At 36.8% G+C, this 23,014-nt stretch overlaps 1 protein-coding gene across 1 annotated transcript in view; it reads left to right on the top strand.

Moving 5' to 3' along the window:
- TENT4B (terminal nucleotidyltransferase 4B) overlaps positions 1-23,014 on the top strand; it is a 45,975-nt gene extending 22,961 nt beyond the window's left edge. The window contains exons 2-12 of the mRNA XM_074882147.1: positions 596-719; positions 5,924-5,970; positions 8,830-8,950; positions 9,995-10,102; positions 13,366-13,494; positions 14,731-14,944; positions 15,805-15,931; positions 16,025-16,128; positions 17,853-18,040; positions 18,599-18,763; positions 20,097-23,014. Of these exons, the coding sequence (XP_074738248.1) occupies positions 596-719; positions 5,924-5,970; positions 8,830-8,950; positions 9,995-10,102; positions 13,366-13,494; positions 14,731-14,944; positions 15,805-15,931; positions 16,025-16,128; positions 17,853-18,040; positions 18,599-18,763; positions 20,097-20,276 (1,507 nt within the window). The 3' untranslated portion in view covers positions 20,277-23,014. The remainder of the gene's footprint in view (positions 1-595; positions 720-5,923; positions 5,971-8,829; positions 8,951-9,994; positions 10,103-13,365; positions 13,495-14,730; positions 14,945-15,804; positions 15,932-16,024; positions 16,129-17,852; positions 18,041-18,598; positions 18,764-20,096) is intronic.

Genomic DNA, 23,014 nt, shown 5'->3' with positions numbered 1-23,014 from the left:
TGTGTGCTACTTATTTTCTTGTTATGGGGAGAGAGTGCATATTTAGTTTATGAGTCTTCTCTAAGCAGTAAAAGAAGCAGTTTTTCTAGCTCTAGTACTGACACAATTACTATCAACTTTTTAAAAGCTTGGTACTGAATACAGCCTGATGCCTGAAACTCCCTAGCTGGTGCCAAGGGGCTGACTAGGAAGCGTTGGCTGAAAACCTGTTTAAATTTTTTCAAAGTGTGTACTCGGAGCTCACAGCTGCGTTTGTAGTTGAAGACTGAACCATTTCTGTGTTAGGCTGGCATTAAAATACGGAGTGTGACTTTCAGTATGAATTGAAGGTGTTTGGATTTAGATCTGCTTCCACACTTCTAGCAAATGCAGTGCAATATTGACCTATGGCATAAGAAACTAACATGACACTAAACATTACTAAGTGTTGTGAATCTGGACTTTTTTTAATTGCATGCTACGCTTAAACTGCCCCTTAACTAAATAGATAACTAGGAGCTTAAAAAGCATGTTTGATTAGAGTAGTTGCTATTTCATTCTCCTGTGGGTTTTTTCCTGACTTTCTGGTTGTTTGTTTTTTTTCTTTCTTTCTTAGTCTTCATGAAGAAATCATTGACTTTTATAAGTATATGTCTCCCAGACCTGAAGAAGAGAGAATGCGGATGGAAGTGGTGAACAGGATAGAAAACGTTATAAAAGAGCTCTGGCCTAATGCAGATGTGAGTAGGACACTGTTCTATTCGTTAATATATAAAAGCAACATCTTGTGCCTGTTTACCTTGTGAAGTATTGGATAATGAAAATACTGTTTATTTTTCCATATTAAAAAAAAACCCAAATGATTTCTGGTCAAATGAGAGAGGTGATCTTTATTTCTAGAATAATACAGGTAAAGTTTTCTATCATACGTAGGAACAAAGACAAGCTAGAGTTACAGTAGTCAAAGAAAGGGCATAAGTTGTGGCAATATTTAGTCTCGTTAACATTTATTTACTAAGATTAATGGGAACATATCAGGCATGCATGCATGCTTGTGTAAAGTACTGTGTTCAAAAAACCAATCTTCTGAAACTCATAGCTTCACTAGTACCATGGCTTCTAGTCCAAAGACCCATGGTCTTGAATAAATCTATTAAGGTGGAATGCCAGCAATGCCACGTTATGTAGAACATGCTATTTTTAATGGGCAGTTAAACTAAATTGACATATCTTACAAATTTAAAGGAACCATTTTTTTGTACAGGAACAAACAGGTCTGTAGATCTGTGCGGAGATTAAAATCTCCTATGCCTCTTTCCACTGAAGATGGGTTTTTGCTAGTATTTCATTCAGTGAAAACAAGAGTTTCTCCTATGCAGAGCTGTGCTTTTTTTTTTTTTTAATGAAAGTTGAATTAAAGAGAAGCCAGAGATTTGCTTTTAGATCTCAAGATGGTTTTATGGGGACACAGTTGGATTTTCAGCATAACTGAATCTAGTTTAATTGTATCCCTCTACTAACATGGTGTTCATTTTCAGAACGCAGATTTGTAGCTGTGGTCATCTATCTGTAGATAACAGTAGCTGAAAATAAGGACTTGTTAGCCAGAATAGCAAACCAAATTCAGACAGCAGAATCTTTAGTATAAGGAATGCTCTTTGATCCTGCCATGGTAAAAGATAGTGTTTTGACATGAGTGACTTAAACCCACTGTTCATTTTAGATCTTCTTAACCTGTTTTATGGAATGTGTTTTTAGAAATCGGCAGAATATGACAATAGAAATTCTGTATAGGCTATATGTATGTGGGTTTGTGTGTAAATACACTCTCATTTTCAAGGTGGTTCATGTTGTTATGGACAACATATTAGGGATGTATAATATGGAAGGAGCACGCTCCACTCACTGATTTGCCTTTGCACAGTTACAGGGAGTTCATAGAGTCAGTACTACATGTGTCTGGTAATTTTCTCTTTGAGCAAAACCAATCCAGGGGAGCTGTGTAAGAGATTTCAGCATATCTCACAGGTGGTGTATAGCTCTTCTCTAACCCACTGCAACAGTGTTGTAGACCCTCGTCAAGAGCAGGAGCAATGGACTGCCTGTCTGACAGGCAATGGTATAGGAAACAGTGCGGGTATGAAACAGTGCTTACTGTGATAGACCCTGCCAAAGTCTTGTAGGAGGGGATTTCACCAGAATAACTGACTGCTTCAGGCTAGAGAAGATGCCACTATTTCCTGGACAAATTTGTGTGCTGCAGACATAACCAGTGTAATGGGGTGAATGGATTTATTACCAGGGGATCTTTCTTTGTTACCACTGACACTTTAACTGGGGCACAAGAACTTAGTGCTTCCAGAGATAACTCTGTTTGCAGGACAGACTTGATCTGTAAAAATTAGGTCTTTTGTATTAAAAATATTTTTTATTTATACATACATGACTTTGAGGCCTTGAGAAAATAAGTCTTTAAGCTACTGAAACTGGTTTTTGTAGCCATAATCTGTTTAAGAAGGTGAAGCAAATTAGAAGCCCTACCACAAGTGACAGCTGACCACTGGGCTTAGCTGTAATGTGACTGAGAGAAAGCACACACCATGTACTTGAAAACTAAAGTTCACTTTCCAATTAGTGCCAGTTAAAACTGCCATGACTGACTGTCTTCACTGTTCTTGAAAATGTTAGAGGGCAAGAGCATGCCAGTTCCTTTTCCTTAAGTCAGTAACTGCTCTTCAAAGCCTAACTCTGCATTTTGTCTGCTGTTGTTATGTCAGGGAAGAATTCTCCTCTTGTATGCCCTTCTGTTTTCTGAAGGCTAGAAGGGAACTGAATGGTGACAACAGCACACCAGGTTATAATCTGGAAATTGTTGTAATGTTATTTTTCTAATACTTTACAGATCTGCTTAGGAACTGAACTGCTGAACTCAACTGTGTTCAACTTGGACAGTCTTTTTTTGTAATTTTTCAGTCGTTTGAGTTAATCACTAACCTTTTGGAACTCTGTGTTGGTTTAGCTACTTGTAAGATTTAAGTTTTGAGTACATGCTCTGAGAAGGTGGAGTATTATCTGGTCCAATGTCCTCAGCTTTAGCTGTAGTGTAAAGCAATAAGTTAATGTTTAAGCTGTTCATTTTGAGTCATAGATGCAGCAAATCCAGCTAAAATAAACTTGTAAGTTAAACATACACATTTAGTTTGTAGTTTCTCACTAAGCATGTAGGTAAGACATACTCTATAAAAATCAGATACCAAGAAAAGGAAGATCAGGCTTCATGAATCTAAATGTATAGAGACAGCATGGAATGTGTCTGTGCACATACTTCCCCCCCCCCCCCCCCCCCCTTCCTGTTCCACTTGGGAAAAGCCTGAAAAAGCAGATGGAGGGGGATAAAACTAGGTATCCTAAACTGTTACTTTATTTATAGAAGTAAGCAATTGTGTCATTTGCTCTCTTACTCAAGGGAATGTGCTTAGAAGGAAACATTCCTAGTAAGTGAGAACTGTTCTTGGCATCAACAAGGCTCTGACCATAAGAAAGGCTTTAATTACACTGAAACTGAACAACCCAAAACATTAAATGAAAGCATTTTAAGACAAAGTTTTTTGACCAGTTGAATATGGAAATTTGACAATTGAAAAAGTAAGGACTTATACAGTGGAATTTAGGATACGTTTGTCATAATGTCCTCAGCTTCATGTCTGAGTATTAGTGGCCTCGTAGATCTGAAAAGAAGTAATGTTGCATACTTCACGCACTTCAGTTACGAAAATACTGTCATTGGGAAGGGAAGTAGAAAGATGAACTCTATTTAGTTTGACAGACTTCAGAAAATTCTACCTAATGTTGTAGAAGAAGGGGAAATTTAAATTGTCCACGGATAGATTTTTTTGTTTTGATGGAGGGATTTTGGTAGTAAGGAATTTCCAAGCTTTTGTGGATTTCCAAGTTCTGTTGTGCATTGTGAGGACATATTTGGACACACCGTAATTAAAGCTCCTTCAGGAACTTTGGAATTTAATATGAACAAGTCCACAGAAATGCAGGATAAATAGGAACAATAACATACAGGAGTAGGAGGAGTCCATTACAGTACTGTGAAGTCTTAAGTTATCTTATGAATGCAAATCTCTGTCCACACAGAATAAAACCATATTTAGCAGTGTTGGCACACCACAAAAACTAATGCTCATACCTCTCAAGTCATAATAGTGTCCTGTATTTGGGATGTTTTAAATATATACATGGCTACAGAGCTTCAGCAGTTTGAATACTGATTCAATAATAAATCAAAATTCTTTAAAATTTCTGTTCCAATTTCCCCACTCTTCCTCTTCCATCTTTCCAGATTTGATGAAAGAGGGATTGAAGTGTGGGTGTGGGTTTCTTTTATAATAATTTATGTTTCTCATACTCCAAATTATTATACAACAGCAGATGTTGTCTCATTCCTTTTGGTAAAGGTCATATATGTTGTATCAGTAAGTTTATGAATACTTTCAAGGATTGTTTGTTCTGTAAAGGCTCTCTTTGCTGTTCAGCTGAACATACTATTTTGTTTGATAGTGTGAAAGCACATTTAATTTTTTCCGAACCTGTGATTGTTTTCTTGTGCAGAAGCACTTTTCAGATGGTTTTGGTGGCTAAATAAATCCTGGTTTGACTGAACCCCAAAATAAAAACCTTTCATTATTATCCTGAATTAGAAATAGTAATTATTATTACATTCTTAGCTTTGTGATGCCTTTATGCTTTTATGAAGATCTAGTACAAAACTGACGCTAGTTCTGTGGCATTTCTTGCCATCTTTTCTAGTTTGAAAAGCTATGAACTTTCAACATTAAATTTACTGCCAGTATGTGCTTTTTGTTGGGGGTGAGAGGGTAAAAAGAGTGATCTAAAATAATCAACAGGAAGCACTCATACTGCTTCTTAGTCTACTAAAGTATCAAGACATTTACTTGTAAAACATCATGTTTTTCCATCTCCCTCTTTTTCTTATCCCAGAGGGGAAGAACATAGACAGTGGGTCAATTGACATACAAATAGGTGGCAATCAAGCTAGCATGTGAAATATATTAAAGCAGAACACGCAAGTCTGTAAGGTGGCTCCAGGAAACACACCAGAAGACTGTCTGGTTGAAAATTAGTTCAAATGTGTATATATTTTTACTTTGAAGTCTCACCAGTCCCCCTTTGAGACTTAGTGCATGAGTCCGACCTCTCTGCAAGGCTTGGCTCAGTTAATGAGAACATGGTTTCGGACAGCTTACAATGGAAAGCTGATCATTTAAACCTCCAGTACTAGTAAAAATCCAGCACAATAAACTAAATCTGTGGGATGTGAAACTTTCTGAAACTTTTTTTGTTTGTTTTTTAAGCAGAAATAAACAGTTGTGCTACTTGCTCTGTAATTCAGAAAAAAATGGATTGTGATTTAATTTTTTTTTAAATAGACAAAGCAACAGAAATATATTAAACTCAGAAAATGTGTTTAAAAACTGAAGGGTATACTTTGAGATATGAAAGCAAAAAATAAGTTGAACTGATAATGGGGTGGGTTTTTTATGTTTTATCATTATTAAGTGTTTTAAAACCTGTTGATTTATGGGTTTTTGCCCCATTTGGTCATGGTGAAAATTTGTACATTACAAAGAGGGTTTTGTAATAGAAAAGTCAAAGTTATTAATGTTTTGTGGGTAATAACCAAAGTTATTAATGTTTTGTGGTTGATAGCAGTGAAGATTAGCCATTTATACTACACTGAAGATGTAAATGCTTTAACAGAGAAGAGTGCTTCTGTTCAGATGTGCCTGTTTGCAATACCAAAATCTACCAATGGAGGGTAGCAATAACCAGCCTTTACAAGCAACTCAATAGAACTTGCTCGTCTTCTGAAACCTTAAAATTTGTTTTCATATATCCTGTTCTTGTGTTTCAGGTGCAGATATTTGGAAGTTTTAAAACTGGTTTATATTTACCTACAAGGTTAGTAATTTTTCAGTGTATATTCAGTACAGATAGACTGTAGAACCTGTACCCCTGTAGTGAATTGTCTGATCTCTGAATTTCTGTGTTAATTGTGTATATACTTGTTATATTAAGGAAGTGTTAAGGTATTAGTACTCTGCAAAGTGTACAGAAATATAGTAATTAAAACTATTAACTATAATACATGTGTCTGTATAGATTTTGCGTGTATCAGTATAAGATTTGAATTACCATGTTGTCAGAAAGGGCTTATTTTGTGATTTGGCTTCATTAAATGACTGAACCAAAATAAGAAGGTGGCCTTAAAAGAAAAACTGTGTTTTATTTCCATAGGCTATGAAATTGAAACATTTAATGCTACCTTGTTGATGATAATGTTAGCGCTGAAGAGAAAAGATTACATACAAAATTGTTTTTTTGTCTTTTTGTGAAATCTGTACAATAGTCAACATCTGCCTATTCCAAATTTATTACTAGTTTTCATAAAGAAAAGTCATTGTTCAATGACACTCATATCTTCTGTGTAGAAATTGTAAGTATTTTTGGCAATTAAATAGAAATAGTATGAAAGGCTTAAATGGCTGCAGGGGATAAACACATTTAAATAGCGTAAGTCTGAGGTTAACACTTGAATTGATTTCTGTGCTTTGGAAACATGACGAATTAATGTCTAGTACTGACTGCAAGTGATGGATACCCGAGTTGTCGTCCCATCACTTTTTGAAAAAGAAAGCATCTGTCAGATGCTTTAGTATCTGCTTTTGTCTAAGGAGTTTCAGAAAAGCTGAATTGCTCAGTTTCTGTTTGGAAAGTCAGAAGTAAGGTGTATGAATATGCATTGTTTTCACATTTGGCCTTGTTCTTGGCCTTGTTTTCATTGATTTTTAAATAGGTTTGATTAAGCTTGGTTGGATGATGATAATGCAAGTGAGCTATTCCTATCCACTTGACTGATAGCAATAGTTCTTTAGTATATTTGCTTGATTGTTTTGAAACTGATGTAAAAACTTCGCTTTGCTGTTGTCCACTTGATTTCATATACTGCCTTTCACCCATATTTGTTTCACCTGAGTTTTTGGGGGAGAACAAATGCAAATACTTTGAATACAGTATATAAACTCACAAAAAACCTTCCTGTGGCAGTACTTGCCAAACTTGCAAAATAACTAGCACTTGTGTGTTGGTAATTAATCCACTGTTGCCTTCTGTCAAAGCTTCCCTTTGTCCCTAGGTTTTCCCTACCTGTCAATAACTATAGTTTATTTAGATTGCAGGTTCTGGGATTCAGAAAGACCTACAGTGTGTTTTTAATTCTGTTACTCTGTGTTAAAATTTGCCTAATATCCTTTTACTTGAGCTGATATTGAAGGTTTGGGCACACGGTTGTTTAGCTGCTGGATCTCTGTATTATTTTGCAGGCAATATGTATACTCAAGGTGACAACAGAGCTGCTTTTCTCTCTTGGTGTGCATCAGAAAAACGTCTCCCATTGTTAACTGCCAGCATCAGTAGTGGGTTTAACACTAACTTAGTTTAGAGGAGAAGTGTCCAGCAGCATTTCCTGCTCTCCAAGCAAGTTTTGAACAAACACAGTTTTCTGAAACTGGCTGAGTGCTGCCTGCCCTTGTCAGCTGAATGGTATGCAGCTGAACTGCTGCTGAACTTGCCTGCTGCCAACACTGCTTGTCGGCAAGAGATATTTCATCTAATACAGATGTAGTTTCTTTGAGATTGTTAAAGGAGTGTTGTTCATGAATCAGCAGACCTGTAGAATCTGGGGGGTGCGTGGGGGAAGTATTCCTAAATTTTTTGGTGTTTTCTGTTATACAGTTTTCCATATCACTGAAGTGGCCTGCTAGTATAACTATAGGGTTATATGCTCACCTCCTTTGGTCCCCAACAAAGCGGAGGAAATGAAAGAAGTTGTTGGGGAGCAAAAAGGAAGAAGCTCCGGATCTCACAGTACCTTCACTGGCTTCAATTTGGACACCAGTCACCTTTTGAATTTGAGTTTAGGCATTGAACTAGGGTGTCAGCTCTTGGTGTAGTCAAATGAATGGGTATGTGCATTGGGAGGAAGTGTAGCGGGATGGAGACATCTCTTCAAGGAGCTGAGTTAATGAGTGAAGTTAATTAGATGGTTTGATCTTATTCAATAGCTTGTTGCTTCCTGAAGTCAAAGTTGCCACATTTTCTTCCCTCCTTCCCTGGTCCCTGTTCTTGGCGCTACAGGCCAGCTGCTTACCATGTGCCCACTGGTGCTCTGATCACCCAGAAAACCAACTCTGAGATGCAAAGAGGCAGGAAATTACCCCAGAATGTTTTTGGGATTTTTAAGGGAGTGGAGGGGGAGTTGGTTTCTGACAGGCCCATTAATATGTTGAGTTGATTTGCTGTGGATTAGACAAACACCAGACCTAGAGCAAAGGAGGAGACAGGGAGTAGAGGATGGGGAACAGAACTTTCCCTTTCAGTGACAGGCTGTTAAATCGGCATTACTGATTAATACAGCGCAAAAGTGGTGATTCACAGCAAGTTAATTTCTTGCTCTGAATCACTCTGAAGAAGCTGATCCCTCTCTGCTGACAGTGTGGCCTGAGGAGACTGATCTTGGGCTTTGCAGCCCAATTGATTTGTGTGTATCTGTCCCCTCCCCTTGGTAACCTGAAATGTTCTGTATTTCCCCAAGTGTAAGAGTTCATCCCCACCCCTTTCCTCAGAAAATTAAGAATAAATTATTTGGTTAAGCTGCATTCTGTCAGCTTTCTTCTAGTTATGTGTGGGTGTCAGTTGTTTTATCTTCTAAGTGTATTGGTCTTTTAATTTGAATAAATCTATTTTTTCTTTCCATTTCAGTGATATTGATTTAGTTGTGTTTGGAAAATGGGAGACATTACCTCTTTGGACCCTGGAAGAAGCTCTTAGAAAGCACAATGTAGCAGATGAAAACTCAGTAAAGGTTTTAGATAAAGCAACTGTAAGTTTGAGGGAAGAGGGTATTTCCTTGTTGTAAGCTAAATTTCTAATCAAAGGAGGATCTTAGTTAAAAGGGTGGATTTTCATAAACAGAAACTATTTTATATATAAATTTGGAATAGAACCAATAGAACCTTTTTATTTAGTACAGTTTTTATTACTGGCAAGATAATTGATGGTGCTCCAACAGAATTGTATTTCTGTTGGGGAAAGTAATCTGATTTTCCATACTGTACAACATACACTTGCTTTTAAGTGAGGTTATACTAGTCATTGTTTTGAATTAATGTGATTAGACTTGTGAATTTATGGACTGAGTTTGTACATAAATAAATTCTTTATTTTTTCTTATTGCAAGTAAGCAGACATACTACATTTCACATAGAAGTAGTAAGTACAGCCTTGTATAAGTATGTAATGGTATGTCTTGAACAGGATAGGATTAATTCCATTATAACTTCCTACTTTTTGCTAATTGTAAGAGTATGTAAGAGTGTTGGGGGTTTAAACAGGTGTCTAATTGATGGCTATTATTAGTAGAGAAAGGTAATCTGAAAACCACTCGGGTGCAGATATGTCAGAGTGCTCTCAATATCTTGCAGTTCTTGTTTGAAGATAATTGTGATGAGGAATCAATGACCCACAATGACACAGGAGTGTCTTTTCTTAAGAGTATCTATTACTATTTATATTTATTTCTTAAGCGTTTGTCTCCCTCTGGTGTTTGCTTTTCCCACTAGAACTATGCTTCTGCACCAGGAATGGACTAAAAACAATTTAAAATTATCACTGTAGAGATGAAGTGTTAAGTTCTGTAAACAGGATAGTAAATTGAAAATAGCATTTATGAGTTAGAAAAACAAAGTTTATGTAAAGTGATTGGCAAGGAGAGTGAGTTCATAAATAGACAGGAGTCGTGTTTTTTCTGTCTACCTCCTCTCTACAAATTCATAAAATGTTTCAGTTTTACTGGTGCATTTAAGTATGAATGAAACCAAATGTGTCTTGGAAATCTGTATTGACTTAATCTGTCTTTCTTTTGCAGGTACCTATTATTAAACTGACAGATTCCTTCACTGAAGTAAAAGTTGATATAAGCTTTAATGTACAGAACGGGGTTAAAGCAGCCCAGCTCATCAAAGATTTTATCAAGGTTAGACAACACTATAATAGAACTATAGAGCTGAATATATGATGACTTAATTTGATTTTCTGTTTTACTTTGACTGCATCCTTACTAGAGATACGCTTTCACTCTTGTTATTTTTTGTTCTCTGATACTACTGTGTGATGTTCTTAGGTTTTAGCTATATTGCCCTAAAAGGCATGAAGATAAAATGTACAAAGTATGGAGAAGTTATAATGGTACATGACTAAGGAAAATGCACTAATACATGTCTTAAATGTTCTACTCTTCCAACTGTGGTTGCTTGAACTTAAAATCAGCAATAACCACACATTTCTGAGAAAGTAGAAATAATCTTTTCTAGATTGAATATTGTTTCAGCATACAAATGCTAATTAAGTAGAATAAGATAAATTTAGTAAGTTATTATTCAGGGATTCACTAATACCTGTGTCATAGATACATTACAGTTACTTTTGCTTAATATGTGGGATCATTTTGTTAGGATTAATGCAGTTTTATTTTTAAAGTTTTGAAGTATCATGACACTGTTTTCCTTTCCTTCCCTTCCACTGTTCAGTGCATTGGGCACTCGTAGTAAATGTCTCATAACAGCAGTAGAAAATTTTTGGGGGATTTTCATGTTCTGTGCAGGGAGATGAAGTGCAGTTTAGTCTCACTTAAGTGCTTAGGTATTACTGTTTTACTACTAATTGCTTTGTATTTTTAACCAAACTAATGGATAGCAAGAGAATCAAAGTATTTCAAGAGCTATACGAGTAAAACTCCTTCAGAAAACTCCATAAATCTGAATAAAGCAAGCACTTTCAGTCAAAAGGGTTAGAAATCATGTATATCTGCTTTAATAATGTCTTTGAGTTGCAAGAAGTCTTCTAAATTTGGGGGAATTTTCAATTGCTGATGAATGTATGGCCTTCAACTTGTTAATCTTCAGTTCCTTTATGTATGTTTAGTAGCAAGTATGAAAGTAGCTCAGTTTGCTTTTACAGTGCCTTATTTCTTTAACCTGTACTAGGACACAGGAGAAAAGTCTCTGACCTTAGTTTCAGTAGAATAGTTGGAGTTCTTGTCTGTGTAGTCTCACTGGTGTGTTTATATAACTGCTTAAAGCTTGTGTTGGTGAGGCTGCTTGCACCTGCCTTCGGAGTAAGAGGGTGGGGTGGGTCCGGAGACCTTTCTCCTCTCAGCATCTAGCTGGTGAACAGGCATCCATTGCGTTGGCCAACCCTTTGCTGCTAAATCAAGACTGATAGTTTTGTGCTATGTAGCTCCTTGTTGGGGAAAGATGCCCAGATTCTCTGTTGTAAGATGTCTACCTGGAATTTGGTAGCTAACTTCAGTTTTTACATCCTGTGCATTGCTGCATTGCATGTGGTGGACAGGCAGCCCATATTTGGTTTTCTGCCACAACACAGGCTGCATTTCTGTTACACTCCACATACGAATTTATTTTTAGGTAAGTCTGTAAAGCCCTGCATACTTGTCTAGAATTGCCTATGTGCTGATTAATTTCAAGGTAGGAAGTGGTCTTCTTTTCAGAGCCTGTAGGCATTTTTGTGTGCTTAAAAAAAGAAAAAAGTGTTAGCATGTTCCTGTTGCCTGGGTTATTTGTAACCCTTTAGAGAGGCGGCTTTGGCTTCGGGTCAGGGCATAGCAAGAGTGGGCTGTGCCCCCAGAGAGAGAGTGGGAGCTGCGTGTGGCAGCTGGGCAGGCACAGGGCAGGGCCCTTGTCCACCGGGGTGCAGCCCTGGGGTACCCCAGCCTGAAGAGCAGAGCAAGTCTGGTGACAGGAGTCGGGGTCAGATCACAGTCCAGCCAGCAGCTGGCAGAGGGGTTCCCCAGTGAGGAGGTTGAGGCTGAGGACTCCAGGTCAGTGGTTGGGATCAGGGTCAGGGCCAGCGTCAGCACCTGGCAGCATGGCTCGGACAGGCACCAAGGGGAACCGCGGAGATGAAAAGCAGCTTCTGAGCGAAGTGGAGGGACTCCCAATGAGGCTTCCCACATGGTGCTTTCCCACAGGGCTGTTCTCCCAGCAGCCCAAGCCAAGGCCGGGCATCTGTGCCACACCAGAGCTGGCCTAGAGCATGGGCAGCTGAGCCTGGTGTGACAGGGAAAAGGTGGCATTGGCCCTGACACATGGCAGGTAATGGCTGTGCTAAAGTGGAGCGTCGTTTGTTTAACTTGGAGAAAACTTGATGTGGACTTGCCAAGTGACTTCATTGGTGTTTCTGAGGATCTCTCTGTAAAGCACTTGCAGGGCATTCTCTTGGGTCTTAGTTTGTTCCATGTAACTTTGAATACCTAACTGAGGTGTTGTGTTCAGTATTACCCTTGGAAATGCCTATTTATCTTCATCCAGTTTATTTAGATAGTCTTAAGGCAGCTGAAGCCTTAATTAAGGGTTTGCAGTTCCCTGAGAAAAATCCTGTCTTTGAATTTTGGTATATCCTGATACTCAACGCTTCAGCAAGTTATTAATAGTTCAAAAAAGTGATCTTGGGATCTTCAGTTAAATAGGGCTCCCAGCACTCATCGTAAGACTCGTACAGAGAAGTTCTTGGAGAAATTCTTCTTTCCCTTTAATCTTTTGCGATCACAGATACCATGATCCACATCTCTTCTCTGACACTAAGGAACATTTTAGCTCTGTGTTGATAAAAGGAGTGATATTATTGAGCCTCTTTCGCCCCCGCCCCAGTGAGGGGGTGTACAGAGTGCAGGCGTAGCCCCAGCCTCCACTGCTGTCCAAAAGGTCCATGTTCTCTGCACGTGCGGTGTATGCACGCCTCTAAGGGAATCCATGCGGACAGACCTATTGAAGGACCAGTTACCCAAAGGTAAGTATTTGACTCCTCTGAAAATGTTGTCTGGGTGTAGTAATTTTGAAGAACTGTTTTGAACTCTGGGCATCTGAAGTACTTGCAGGACAGATGTCACGGTCTGCTTTGGGAGACCATGTTAGTTGTAGCAGGAAGATTTTGTTACAGATGTGGATATCTCCATAGTTTTTCCTTTGCTTTCCTTTTCACTTGTATGAAAAAAGCAATTTTATGAGGTAGTAACTTTTTTCTATTGTTAATATCTGCCACCAGAGTTGAAGAGGTAAAATAACTGTATTGATCACAGGCAGAGGACTTGGCTTCTCCCCATTACTAAAAATAATAAGTTAGCTTTGAGGCTTAATATAACAGATAGCTTCAATATGCTTTCTTAGCATCAGTTGTATATATGCATCACAGTATCCTAATACCTTTGTTTTTCTCTTTCAGAAATATCCTGTGTTACCGTATCTAGTTTTAGTATTGAAACAGTTCCTGTTGCAGAGGGACCTTAATGAAGTATTTACAGGTGGAATCGGTTCTTATAGTCTTTTTTTAATGGCTGTCAGTTTCCTTCAGGTAAGCTTAATGAAATCTGTTGATGCCATTGGTGCAAAAGGACATTACATTAAGGAGGAATTTAATCAATCCTTAAATTTAATCACTTACGCTATTTTGTGTGTGGTTTTGCACCCCCTTTTCATTTAAAAATAGACACATCCCACCTGTCTTCTGTTTTTTCTCCTATACTGGTGCTTTTGGTATTAGAGATGTTTGGAACATCAGTTGGTGTGTCAGTACCAGGCACATGTGTCACTCATGGTAAAATAACATGACTGTTGTGTAACTTATTTGGAACAAGCTACATAGGTTAGGCTTAGATGCAGCTGTCCTTTATAATACTTCTTTTCCAGGTCACACACCCTGTATGTGCTTTAATGAATACAATGAAATTTTGCTTGTTTGTCTAGGTTTTTAAGCTGGTATCAAATAAATGTGTCTAAGAACAAAATGTATGAGCTAAATCTATATTGTTGTGCCTGGGGGAGAAAAATATTGTAGAAATATGAAATAGATGAGTTGTGGTTTTATCAGTCTTGTTCTTGTACTAAATGTTATTGTATAACTCTGTGTGTGTGTCTGTGTATGTCTGTAGTTTTCCAATTTGTAGTTACTTTTAAACATGAGCCTTGAACTGAAGCTTGATGTTTACTGAGTGCTATTGCAGTTGCCTGCAAAAGAAATGAAGGCAACAGGCATATCTTTTTGAAAGAAACCAAAATCTCTCCCAACCCCAATTTTTTCTTATATTGACTAACAGCATTTCCTTTTGCTCATGCAAAAAAAGAAGTGATGTTTTTTATCTGTTACAATTATGCATTGGTTTTGTTCTTAATCTCTCAGGCTGCATACTTAACACTAGAGGGGATCGCTTGTATAGCTGTGCACATCAGAAGCCTGTATTTGTATTGCAAACCCAGGTTTGTGAAGTGCAAGTATCTTTGCTTTTTTACAAGAATCCAGCCATTAGTGCTGGAAGTTCACTTACGGAACTGAAAGTTCAAATACAAAAACATTAATACTTTACAGCCTTATTTTTAAGAGGTAATTAGTTTATAAAAGTTTTGGTAGCATCTTGTTTTAAAGATGCAAAACCGCTTTATCAAGGGAAAATACTTTATTTAGACACGTTTGCTTTATATATAATGTTTTATTATTATTGTATTTAGACAGGTTTGCTATGAAAAAGAAAAGGCACTTAAAGGCACTTGAAACGAAGTCTTAAGAAAATTTTTTTTTCTCTCTTCTTAATAGCTGCATCCCAGGGAAGATGCCTGTATGCCCAATGCCAACTACGGTGTTCTTTTAATAGAGTTTTTTGAATTGTACGGACGTCACTTCAATTATCTGAAGACTGGAATCCGAATAAAGGATGGTGGCTCTTATGTTGCCAAGGATGAAGTGCAAAAAAGCATGCTGGATGGCTACAGACCATCAATGCTGTATATTGAAGATCCGTTACAGCCAGGTATCCTCATAAACCAAGCTTTAACATATTGACTAAGAAAAAAGTTAGGGGAATGCTTAATCCAGAGGAGTTTGAGAATAGCATAGAATGACCACCAAAAACCAAACGGAAACACCCCATTCATGTCTACGAACACAAGATGCACTCAGAACACCATGGTTTTCTTTAAGGCACGTTCCTAGCAAAAGGTACCGTGTGAGCCAGGAGCAGGCCTGTCCTGCAGTCCAGAGGTAGGCTGTGAGAGGGCACACCGCCGAACGACCGCTGCGCGCTCTCTGGTAGCTACAGCAGCGTGGGCCTGAGCGTGGGCTGGAGGGACCTGTGTGTATGCGTTGTGCCTTGCAAGCTTGTGCTTGCCTGTGTCACAGTTGTGCTTTATAATGTACATACACTTTTATGCACTCTCTCCTTTTTGATTCTGTGAAATATGTAGTGATTTCATTCTGTACTGTTACCTTTAACGTTAAGGTTGATTGTTGACTTGAATGGGTGGCTTCTGAAATGGTGAGTCAAGTGCTGCTCATAGAAGAGAGTTAACATACTTCTGATCTAGAAAAATGTGATCCAGGACAGTACTGTTCTATGTCTAATATATGCAGTACAGGGTGTTATTTTTTTTTCTTCATGTATTGCACTTCTACCCAGAGAATTGCCGTTTTGGGCTTCTGTGCATGTAAATATCTATAGGTATTTTAAGCTCTTTCAAATATTTATGCTTCACTAATCCTATTCTACAACAGGTACCTGCAGTGAGTTGAGACTTAAGGGCAATTTAAAAAAAATATTACTGTCTCCTTTCTGAAAGGAGATAACCACAGTTTCAATCTTATTTATTTATTTAATTATATTCTTATTTTAAGGTAATGATGTTGGGAGGAGTTCCTATGGTGCCATGCAAGTGAAACAGGCTTTTGATTATGCCTATGTTGTTTTGAGCCATGCAGTTTCCCCAATAGCTAAATATTATCCTAACAACGAAACAGAAAGGTAAATTTTATGAGTCTAAATCTCAGACATTAATTGCTTACATTTTTGTGTGTCTAAAAATTAATTGTGACTTTTTTTTTTCCCTGTTTACAGTATATTAGGTAGAATAATTAGAGTAACGCAAGAAGTGGCCACGTACAGAGACTGGATATCAAAGCAGTGGGGAATGCAAAGCAGGACAGAGTCTTCATGTAATGGTAAGTTTTGACTAAGCATGGCTGATAGTGGGAAACTTCCTGCATATTTTGATCATACAGATGTTGTTGCTTTTGCCTCACATAAGGCAATGTGTGCATCTTCATATGATTTTACTTTCTTGCTCAGTAGTGATGGTCTTTTTCTTCTGTTCTCATCCAGAAGATTTAGATTTCGTACAAGAGTGAAAAGGCTATACCACATCTTTATTCTATTGTGATAGATTTGGTCAGCATAGAGGTCTGTAAAGAGTGCTGGCTTGCAAAGGGAGACTTTTGAAAAACTTCCAATTTAGATTACATGTGTTGTTTCTGTCACACTTCCTTTGTCCTTTCAATGTAGACAAGATTTTAAAAAGAATTACTAGGAATGCTAGTTTAAATCTAAATCCTTACCCTCTTGTTCTTCTATTTTTCATTTTAAAGTTGAACATATTGTATGTGTATGGAAACAATATTTAAACCAGGATGACCATATAAGTGGAGTAAGTCTTTTAATCAGGAAAATGCTGCAATATCAATCATAATTCTTGTTTCTAACAAATGGAAACACACAAAATCTAGCCAGAGAACTTGCTGAAAATGTCCTTTAAAATCATCTTTATTTTCGTTGCCCATCTTCTGACTTCAGTTGGTATATCTGCTGGCTGGAAGTTTTCACATTAGTATTAATTTCAATACTCTCCAGTTGATTTTAAACTGTTGCCTACTAGAAGTTTTCTCTTGGTAGGCATTAATTGGAGAAGATGACGCAACTACGTAGTCTTTAGGCTGGGTTGGGATTTTGTTTATTTGTTTTTAAAGCTTTTGTTAGTGACTTCCCTCACTGTCCTTGTAAACTGAATATGCTTCTGGGCCATTATCAGTCTGTAGAGCTTTGTAGCACTGCCATACCACTGCTATGGCAGACAGCCACGGTTCAGTGCTGCAAGCTCCAGAGTAATGTTTAGCTACCTATTGTGATGCATGTATTAAACTCTATATGCAAATACAGTTAGTGGGGCAACAAGTGCATATTACATAAATCAGAGGTAACTCCTGTCTTATGTGAGATAAAAAGGTAATTAAAAAATAAAAATAACCCTGTATCAAGAAGATAATGGCGACAGTTACAGTGGTCATATTGTAGATTTAGTTTAGATTTAAGTTCCGATTCTTTTGGCTTTTTAATAGGGTAGAAGTTACTGAGATACGAGAGTTCTGTATCTTGTAATTTCAGTGTAGGATGTCATACAAAGCAGCCAGACTTACTTGGAGTTCTTACGCCCCTGGCAGCTCCCACAAAATTAAATGGGAGTTGCTGAGTATTGGCCGTATAGGAACAGAATTTAAACCTATGTATTTGCGTACTGTTGAAATGTGGCATGAAACAATCTTATTAAGCAGCACACCTGAACTTTGCTACTACCTTTTTTCACATCTTATCTCTCTAATTTCCATCTTGAACTGTGGGTAATGCTTGGTGGTTTTCATAGTGGATGAATGGATCTTGGCAGGAAACCACCACACCCTCTGCGAGGTGTTGGCTTGCTGCGTGCAGTACATACACACAGACACATGCACGCCTGCGTCTGCATGTATTCAAAGTATGTATGTGTGCAGATGTCTGTACATGTCCTGCTGGATGTAGTAGATACGTAATAACTGAGTGGGTATATTAAAAAAAAAAAAAGGCAACATATTTTAGCAGTTCATATGTGGTGATGCTTCTGTTTTGTTCTTAATAGGTAATGGAGTAACCTTGATAGTAGATACTCAACAGCTAGACAAATGCAACAATAATCTTGCTGAAGAGAATGAAGCACTGGGGAAACCTAGAAATAAAACTTCAGAAACACTTAGTAAACATTCTTCAAATTCTTCATCAGGTCCTTTATCATCATCATCGTCTACACTGTCCAGTTCTAGTGATGTAGTAAGTACTGGAGGTTTTCTGATTTTGCTTTTTCAATTTTTTTTTGTTTTTTTTCCTGATTTGTATTGCCACAGAATACATTTTGAAAGCTCGTAATCCTAGTTAGATACTTCATCCAGAATCGTAACTTGCATAAGATGTTAACTCTTATGCAATTTCTACACATGTAATTTGCAGTGTTTTTGACTCAACACCTGTAGAAAGTGAATACAATAGATACAAAGTTACATAGCCCCCTTTTCTCTGCAAAAACTATTACAAAAAAAAAGACTGGTCCTAAGCCATATGCTTTAAAAAAAAAAAAAAAAAAGCCTTAAAAAGCCCCTGGGAATTCTATTTAAAAAATAAAAGGCAAATCCCAAAATCAGAATCATGCATCAAAACATTTTTAAATCTGTCTGGTTTATTCACTAAGATTTCTGGATTGAAAGAATTTTAATATCTAATAAAATAATCACGTTTTATGTTTTGTGCACTGCTAGCTTTATTTTTAAGGGATTGAGAAAAACTCACTTACTCTTAAGGAAAAACTCACTAATACTTTACATTTTCCTGAAGGATTCTGATGGAACACCTTGCAAAACCTCTAAACAATTGAGTTGTCGTCAGTCTACCACAAGCAGAGTGGGGTCACAAGAAGTGTCACTGGAATCCTCCCAGTCAAGTGGGAAAACACAAAATAGCCAAACAGCCAATACATCCAGCAACACGAACAAATCTCAGGTTTGTGAAATGTTTGAAAACAACAACTGTATAGATTATTTGAATATTACACGTGTCCTCCATGGAAGGGTAGCTTGTCCTGGAAAGGAAACACTGCGTTTTTCACCTCCCCTTTACCCCACTAAAAAGCTTTGAGCACTGATCATATCTAAAATCACCGGGTTCTCTGTTTAACTTACACAGGTGTGTTTGCAATAGTGGCTTTCCCAGCCTTAAAACAGATGAAATTGGATTGACTTCATTTTGGGAAATCTAGATTTGCCAGAAACATACAGCTGTGTTGCAGCCATTTCCTTTTTGCAAAAAGCATGTCAGTCCAGTCTTTACTGCAGAATTTGGGAAGTAATAAGACTTGCCTACACTTAGTGAAAAACAGCAAAAATCTATGTTTAAAACTATGACTGGCTGCTCTGTTAGCTGTTGATACTTGCTGAACTGTCTTTCATTAAGGAAGATGAAGATTCCTTGCTGATACATGAAATCCACTCTCATTTCCCCCTAAAGACAAATTCCTTTATGATAAGACCTGCCAGAGCTTATGCATTTAGGGGATTTCTCATGTTGGGGAATGCTTCTGTGACACCTCAGTAATCTGGAAATATTATATGCCTCTATATACAATATACTTTGGATATATGCAGTTTAAATTTTTATACTTTTTCAGAATTTAGGACTTCTTTTATGTATGAAAAATAGTCTGGAATCTTCTAGAATATTATTTCTGAAAAATGATTCTGAAGACTTGCTTCCTATTTGCTGACGATCTATCTCTAGCGAGTAATGAGACAGTTTACAAACTAGACCTTGGGATATACCACAAACGTGTGTTTGTGTTACTACGCAGAGCTAATTCTGGTGCTGGAATGTGAATATGCACGATCTGAGATAACTCTACGTCTGTAAAAAGATGTCATATAAAATTAGTCCTGGTATTAAAAGAATGTTGTCTTAAATTTGCACAGAAGATGAGACTTGAGCAATCTTCATTTGTCATCTTGGATTATGGACTTACGTTTCTGTAAAACACTTTTTTGATGGTCTCAAAATGGGAGCGACAGAACAGTTCTACCCTTTCCAAAATTCAAAGTGCTCTGCTCTTCTCCCTTGACCTGCATGGTTTTGGGTCTAGAGATGAACATTGTTTGCAGCCACCAAAGTGAAAGGTTCATGGTACTGTGCTGCTGTCTAGCAATGGCCTATCTTTTGCCATATCAATTTTTTCAGGTGTACCGCTTTCATGAGTTAATGTCTTCATTATCCAGAAATAGGGTTGTGTAATTGCCACACTTTTTTCTTTTTAGTAATGATTTACCATGTTCTCCTTCTTTTACAGCATGGATCTGCACGGTTATTTCGCTCTTCTAACAAAGGCTTCCAAGGTCCAACAAACTCAAGCCACGGTACCTCAGTCACAAACAAACAACATCAAGGCAGCAAATCACACCATCAGTTTTTCCACGGCAAAAAGAGGAAACATAAGAGGGATGTGGCCCTTTCAGACCTCTGTAGATAGTTGCCTATTTTATGACTGTTCTTCTGTGTGCAATGATCTCATGCTACAGGATAGTTTGATAGTGACTCCTTGGATCTCTTCTGGAGCTTCAGACTGTTCAGACATTGATTAGCAACTGCATTTTTTTTTCCCAGCTCGCCACGGAACGGATCATGAAGATTGATCACTGCAAAAAAAAAAAAAAAAAAAAAAAAAAGGAAAAAAAAAAAGAAAAAAATTTAAAAAGAAAAAAATTTTTAAAAAAAGAGGAAAAAGGCTGCTCATTTGATAAGTCATATGCTACAACAGGGTCATTTAGGATATAAAAGCTTGAATGTAAAATAAATGTATTTCCCATCAGCTCATGCTGACCTGTAGAGGTAGTACTCAGTGTGTCTAGGGGGTGGTAACAAACAAATAAAACACAAAAAAATAGGAAAAAAAAAAGCAAAAAATTGTATTTTGAGGGAAACCCAGCCTTTAAAGGTGAAAGTAATTTGTGCATGATTTTTTTTATTATTTTTGCATATACTTACCATTTTATTGTGTATATATAGATGACCATATAGGAAAACTGACATTTGTAATAGTGGATTTGTTAATACTTTTTACATAACATTACTGTTTAAATTGTAAACATAAATTTTTCTCAGGATTAGTTTGGAAAATAATCTGAATTGTCATCTTAACATCCATATAAAGAGACGTTACTAGTTACATTGTTCAGAATTTCTTTTCTTGGCATTTAAAAGATTTAATAGAACATTTGATCTGCAAAAGCTGTTCCTCTGAAAGAAAGGTTTATGGTGGCAAATGAAGTTTTTCATTTGTATAAAGTGTACATGTGCTTTGTGTAGACACTGAGCTCGTCATCTCGGAGAAGTAACCTTCACCTTGTTTTCTAGAGTGCCATCATTTCAGGCAATGGGGTTTTATAGTTGCATCCTTCTCTTCTTCCCCTTAGTGGTCTCTCCCAACCCTTTATTTTTTTTAAAGAAATATAAAGCCACTTGGGGGGTTTTTGTTTGGTTGATGGTGGTGATTGTTTTCTTCTTTTTTTTTTTTTTTTGGTTTTAAAAAAACAAACACTCAATTTGTTACAGATGTTTGCATTCCTGGGCTGCTTTAATCCCATGCCTCTTTGTTTGTGCCTTCCCTCCCCCTTCCAGGTCTGGGTTTTTTTGTCTTTTATATTTTTGCTAACTCCTGTAGGAGATGATAACTGTTGAAGCTTTAAGTAAATTTTACGATTAAAATATTTTTTTCTCACTCCCCTCTTAGGCATTTTTATATTTACACTTAATTATTTAAAAAAACCAAAACAACTTCAGATAATGAAATATATTTTGTATTGCCTTAAAGACCCAAACCTTTCATATCTCATAGTATTTCTTCATTGACCTAGTTATCATTTAATTTAAACTCCACATTTGTCTGGTTCACTCACATTACAGGTCTAGGTTGCAGTAACTTTGATGCCATGAATGTGAATTAAATGTGTAATTACACCCACAGGCATAGCTTGGAACAGGAGTTGGGACACTTCAATGGTAGAAAGTTAAGTGGCATTTACTTTCATATGTTTCTTTAAAGAGGAAAGTCTGTACTCGGCATATATGGCTGTATTTAATGCAGCTGTTCTGGAGATGATGCTTTTATAAAAAGTACTGTTAGCTTTTAGAAATTTTTTTTGGTATACATTTACAGAATACTACAGACCAACCTGACCTTTAATGGGCACTAATGAGTGCAATGATTTTTAAAGTAAAATAATGCTAAAATAAGACCAGAACTGATGTCATCACTTAAATTAATAAACATTTTCAATGTGTTAAAGTGTTTTACTTCAAAAAGGAAAAAATATATATATTCCAAAATTATGCAAAGACATAACATTTACTCAAACACTAAGCTTAAGTGATGTTAATTTGACAATTTTTTTTTTAAATTTTTAGATTCATATTTTAATTTGATCAGATAATTTTATCAACAAGATGTTGAGCTTTTGTTCATAGAAACTAGTAAAAGTTGTACCACATTATGCATAATCACAGTATTTATTTTGTTTTAGATTATTGTGAATGTGTAGACTTATGTTCACCGCTTAGGGAACAATTATTTATAAATTATATTAATCCAGTATTGTTAGCTGCTATTAGCAAAACTGTTCCAAAACTTAATACTTGCAAAGATCTGTATCGCATTTACCACACTGAAGTGTTTTTAAAAGAATCACCCTCATCGTTGAAAGCAAATGTACTCTTAGGGTGCAGATATTAGTGTTCCAATAAGCATGTGATAATTTTAAGGTGGTGGTAGCGGGAAGATAATCTTGATTCCATTGGGAATCTTAGGTTTGCCTCAATTTATGGTTTTCATAAATTTAATGGAAAATAGCTTTTCCTGGACTGCTCAAGTTTCTTTTTGGTAAACAGTATCTTTCTAAAAGAAAAAAAAAGAAAAAAAAAAAAAAGAAAAAAAAAAAAGCATGAAGGAAAAATTGAGGTATTTTACATTGCCTCAAATGACCAGCATTGTATTCATAAAATACTGTATATCTTGCAAATCTTTATTTAAACAGAACAGTTGAACTGTTCGTTTTTCAATCTGAAGTAAAATACTTTCAAGACCTTTTAGTTTGCCTGCTCATTTGTCTTGTACATTTCATCTCTGTATTTGACTCAAGTCTAATTCCTTTTTGAGTTTCAATACTTTTGTGAAGATTTTGTGAATATATGAAAAATAAATGTTTAATCTAA

Source organism: Strix uralensis, chromosome 12 (genome assembly GCF_047716275.1).
Source record: "Strix uralensis isolate ZFMK-TIS-50842 chromosome 12, bStrUra1, whole genome shotgun sequence".
Taxonomy (NCBI): domain Eukaryota; kingdom Metazoa; phylum Chordata; class Aves; order Strigiformes; family Strigidae; genus Strix; species Strix uralensis.
The sequence above is the reverse complement of the archived record's forward strand: the minus strand, read 5'-3'. Positions and strand labels throughout refer to the sequence as shown.